Source organism: Epinephelus moara, chromosome 18 (assembly GCF_006386435.1).
Source record: "Epinephelus moara isolate mb chromosome 18, YSFRI_EMoa_1.0, whole genome shotgun sequence".
Lineage (NCBI taxonomy): Eukaryota > Metazoa > Chordata > Actinopteri > Perciformes > Serranidae > Epinephelus > Epinephelus moara.
The window spans coordinates 2,905,951-2,910,934 of NC_065523.1; the positions used below are offsets into that span (position 1 = coordinate 2,905,951).

Genomic DNA, 4,984 nt, shown 5'->3' on the forward strand with positions numbered 1-4,984 from the left:
ACATGCACAAAGTGGAGAGATGTCAGAGTGGGCTGCCCATGACAGGCGCTCTGAGCGGTTGGGGGGTTCAGTGCCTTGCTCAGGGGCACCTCGGCAGTGCCCAAGAGGTGAACTGGCACCTCTCCAGCTACCAGTCCACGCTCCATATTTTGGTCCGGACAGGGACTTGAACAGGCGACCCTCCGGTTCCAAACCCAAGTCCCTATGGACTGAGCTACTGCCGCCCCAATCCAAGGTGATCCAAGGTGCCCAATTTTCCACCTTATAGGGTAGACATACTGACAGAACCCTGTTAGTTTAAACAGCCCGAGGCGGCCTTCCGCAACGGGAGGGGCTGTTGAAGACTTGTGGGAGGAGCTGTTGATGACGCCACACGTGCGAGCCACTGGCGGTGGATAAACAGGAAACAGCTGATAGCAGGAATTAGCAAGCAACGGGCCGACTTACGAGAGAATCACCAAAGAACTGATCAGCTGCGGCTTCCCTCTCACGTCACTATTTACGTCACATGCTGAGCTACACGTTTTGTTACTTGCTCACGCCCCCCATTGCCCCGAAAAAGGCGCATTCTGTATAAACAAAAGCAGGTAGGCGGCATTTTGCTGCACTCCCCGATTTTGTTTTTTATACTGCCAATGCTGAAAAAAGACTGATTGGGCTTTCCTGCAAATTTGCACAACTCCTATCTAAAAAGGGCTAATGAATAAAGCAGTTGTTTCATTCAAATGGCCGTTTTTAAATGCACTGTCCTAGCGTGTGATTTTTCAAGTTGTTTTTGTACATACAATAGTTTGGGTCAAAATACAATAATTTTAAAGTGACAGGCAGATATACGAACCAGTCTTGCTGCCTTCTGGCTTCAGGTATGCCGCTTGGAGTCAGACACGCTTGAATTGACCAAAAAAAAGGAAAAAGAAAAGAGGAGGGATCCCACGGGAATTGTATAAAAATGAACTTATTTATTCTAGAAGAAAACCCAAAATATTCTCATAAAACAGCCCCAATTGACTATATAAAAAATAAACAAAAAAAACGGCTTTAAGCCTCCAAGACAACCTATTTAAGGACAAATCAAATGCGGTCAAAAAACTGTGTAGTGCCGCTCTACCTGAGCCAACCTGAGTCCCAAATTACCTGACAAGATAAAGGTGTGGAAAGGAAACGAGAGGAACATGGGAAAAGAAGGCGTGAAGTCAGGCAGGTCACCATAACCAATTATTCTAATATTAATAATAATTAATATTAATTAACACAACGAATAAACCTTTAATGGGGCAAAAAAGATACACTTCTCACAAAACAAAATAATGAATTTGGCTCCTACAAGTACAATATTTCTTCATTTCCCATCTGGCAACACTGGTGCCAACAGTCAGACTGTTGATTACATGTCAGTGACGAAGAGATCTGTCCACAGGGGCAGAAATATGTGGCGTTTAATTCATTCAGTGTAGATTCTCATGAGTGCTTAAATTTTTTTTTCTCCATTATCTATGTTTTCCCAACATTTGTACCTCAAACACACAGAGCTCAGTTATGAAGCACTTAACTTTATCACTATGAACTTCCAATGTCCCACCATCAACGATAGCTAGGGGTGAGGGAAATAATCGATTCTTAGATGCATCAGACGTGGATGATTCAGCATCAGTACCCCAATGTCAATAATCAAGTATCCAAATGTTTATTAATAACATGATGTTAATGAAATGAAAGAGGCAGAACTCAACCACAAGTTCAGTACAGTACTCAGACAGTCTTGCAGCGCGGACACGCTACAGTTAACTTGTAATTCATCTTCACAAAAGGCAGCAGTTGCAAGCTTGTTTTACTTAGATGTCTACATATTTGCCTCTAAGAGACAAATGTCAAGTATACTGTGAATCCCTTCTAGGCCATCGCCCAGAGACAAACGTTAACAGAGCGGAGCAGTGATCAGTGATAATATTAACAAATGAGACTGGCTGATCAACACACACTGCAGCATTAAACATCTTAAAAGAACTCTGTTGTGAAGAAAATAGCTATACAAAGTCTGTTTTACCTCAAAAACCCTTCGCTTGGTCCACTTAGCGTCTTAGCTTTTTCTGAAGCTGATGCAGCAGAGAGGGTGCTCTCCACTGCTGGTGACATTATGTAAATAAAACAGCAGTGGACTCCACCTCCCCCTCATTTTGCTATTCCTATACAGGCATGGAACTGTAAGGTGCTTACAAATTAATTAGTCAATGTATTAACTTCTTAAAATAAAAAGGCTGTGGACCATTTAACATTCAATAGTTTGCAGTAATTACATAGGCTACTAATTCTGGTCAAGTATTCGGGTTTGCAGTATCCCACAAAAGATTATTGTGTGCAACTGTAGATGGATACAAACCGACTGGTTTAAAAGCACTAGTATGGAAGCATTTTTGCTGTACGGTTGAAGAGAAAGGGTCCTGTATAAGAGCCTCCCTGTATGCACATACATTCAGTTTAGTTAGTTAGTTAGTTTATTTACTTTATTAATCCCCCTGAGGGGAAATTCAATGTTCATTCATTCATATGTTTATTTAATTATGGATCACTACAAACACAGTACGCTATGTTTTCAAAATAGCAAGTAGTCACACAGTTAGAAAAATACATCACGAATAGAAATTAGGGATGCACATAATTAGGGATGCACATGATATCAGCACTTCATATAGGTGGGGGAAAAATTGATATATCTATATCAGTATCAGTTATTGGTAAAATGAGCTGTTAGCCTACATATCAGCATATCAGATATCGGCAAAAAAAAACAATACTGTGCATCCCTAATACATATCAGTTTTTTTGATGCATCATGGTGCATTGATAAGTTATTTTATCATTAAATTGTTGAACTCTGAATCATCAACGAATCTAATCACAAGGTGCCTCATGTCTAATGACAGCATCAATGCTAACAATCTAAATCACTCTACTCATGTAGAGAATAATCTTTGACCAGCACAGCTCATGTTTATCTCAATAATATTTACCTATCACCATTAAGAGGCAATACATCCTATTAATAAGCCAAAGCTCTTGGCATTTTGTAGATGAAACTCAGAAATATATGAACATGTCCCCTCAGGCAATAAACAAGCAGCAGCTAATTTATTAACCAGTTTCATGCTACCTCAACTGATACTCACTTGACCATAGAGCATCATTAAGTCTCAAGGACCCAAATCACACACAAATGTATTATCCCACGTTTCATATCTTGGTTACCTTCAGAAACTAAGGCGAAATTTGACTGCATGGACCTTTTTGTGTCTCATTGTGAACAGAGAAGCATCAGTACTGTAGAGTTATGCTGCATGTCATTTACAGTTTCAGGGACTTCCCAGTGAAGACAGTGGCCTGGTCAGCTATCCTGTACCAGGTGAGTAAGGGTACACTATCTGCTAACGATAGCTGGTTTAGCTTGCAAAGGCTTTAGCTGACGTTACAGAGCAGCCGTCACTTTAGATTATTGCTGTTATCACGTGTCATTCAGAAATGAACTGTACGTTATGACAAGCAGAGTGTTTCCCAAGTCGAGAACACTGAATAAATACATCGGTTACTGTGAATTACTACAAGGTAATGGACGTGTTACTACTAACTTAGCAGCTAATGTTGCTAACATTGATCAGTGAACAGCTGATTGACAGGAAAGCAGCTGAGACACTGTTGGAGCGTCATGTACCAGGGTGAGATAACAGTTTGCTGGAAACAAAGAAGAGACAGCAGCTTTATTTGTCTGGAACTTACCCAGATAGATGTCCCCAAATGATCCACTTCCTATTTTCCTGCCCAGTCTATATCGGTTCCCCACTCTCAACTCCATGATAAGCAATCTGTGTTCGGCTAGCAAGCAGGCTCGCTAGCTCCCAAATATCCTAAATGTCCAGGTTTACAGCCCAAGCCTGTTTAAAAGCACAGCAGGCAAAACATCCAAAACATTAATAAAACCTCTTGGAGCGATCGGCTGGATCATAAGTGTGTTGTCACCGGATGAAGTCAGTTCACAATCTTTCGCCACTTGTTTTAAAATACGACTAACCTCATATTGTGGTAATACGCAGCTTGTTTAAAAGGTTTAAGTCTGTACTTTGTGCTCTCGCTATTTATCATATGGATACGCGTCAACTGTCCACGGATGAAGATGGATTTTGAGGAGTTTAGGTCAGATTGTGTCTCTCTTGCTGTCTGTGTTGAGTGATCTGCTGCTAGGTGTGTCTGACATCACTTCCCTGCTGGTGATGATGAGGGAGGACACTGTCAGAGAACGTCTCAGTGAATAGCGGCCAACAGACAGCAGGGGGCGGTGAAGGAGAGCCGTGGTCAAGTCGGAGACTGAATCCAAGGCTGACACCCTCTGGACGTCGTATGACGTATTTTCTGTCATCACGCAAAGTCTGCGAGGGCAGACGCTGAATCCAATGGTTCATCCCAATATCCCTCCTCGACTCCGCGGTCCTCGAGCCTCGATCACTCACGGAAATCGATCCACACTCGCCATCTTGTAGGACGTCTCAATACGTTAAATGCGCTCGGAGGAGTCGAGGAGAGAGAAGGCTTTCAGAGGAGAGGGAAGCAAGGATAGGCCTACATGAGTGCAGCCTTCGCGGAAGTCATTACCGACCGACACACCCCCTGATTGGATATCAGTTATTGATTGGACAGCTGATCGGACTGATCTGACACATCCCAACATCACTGGAGTTTCATACAGAGCGAAGACAGGTAAGAGATTAAAGTCAGTGTATCACTGCCACGTTTTATATTTGATTTGTTTTCTAATTCCATCGAGTTAAAAATCTGAACAAACAAGGAAAAAACACTTTCTTCATTTAGGCTATTGGAAAGATTTTTCTCTTCACGATCTGTTATTTCGGTCATCAACGTTAATTATGATTACAATCAAAGTCAGAGAGTCTGTCTGTCAGCAAGAAACACTTTCACATCAGTGATCGCCTTTTCCATT

General features: G+C 41.8%; 1 protein-coding gene across 1 annotated transcript in view; it reads right to left on the bottom strand.

Moving 5' to 3' along the window:
* Positions 1-4,734, bottom strand: part of csnk1da (casein kinase 1, delta a) — a 51,940-nt gene extending 47,206 nt beyond the window's left edge. The window contains exons 1-2 of the mRNA XM_050070282.1: positions 4,061-4,734; positions 3,769-3,923 (exon numbers count right to left, since the gene is read on the bottom strand). Of these exons, the coding sequence (XP_049926239.1) occupies positions 3,769-3,844 (76 nt within the window). The 5' untranslated portion in view covers positions 3,845-3,923; positions 4,061-4,734. The remainder of the gene's footprint in view (positions 1-3,768; positions 3,924-4,060) is intronic.
* Between the last annotated feature and the right edge of the window lie 250 nt (positions 4,735-4,984).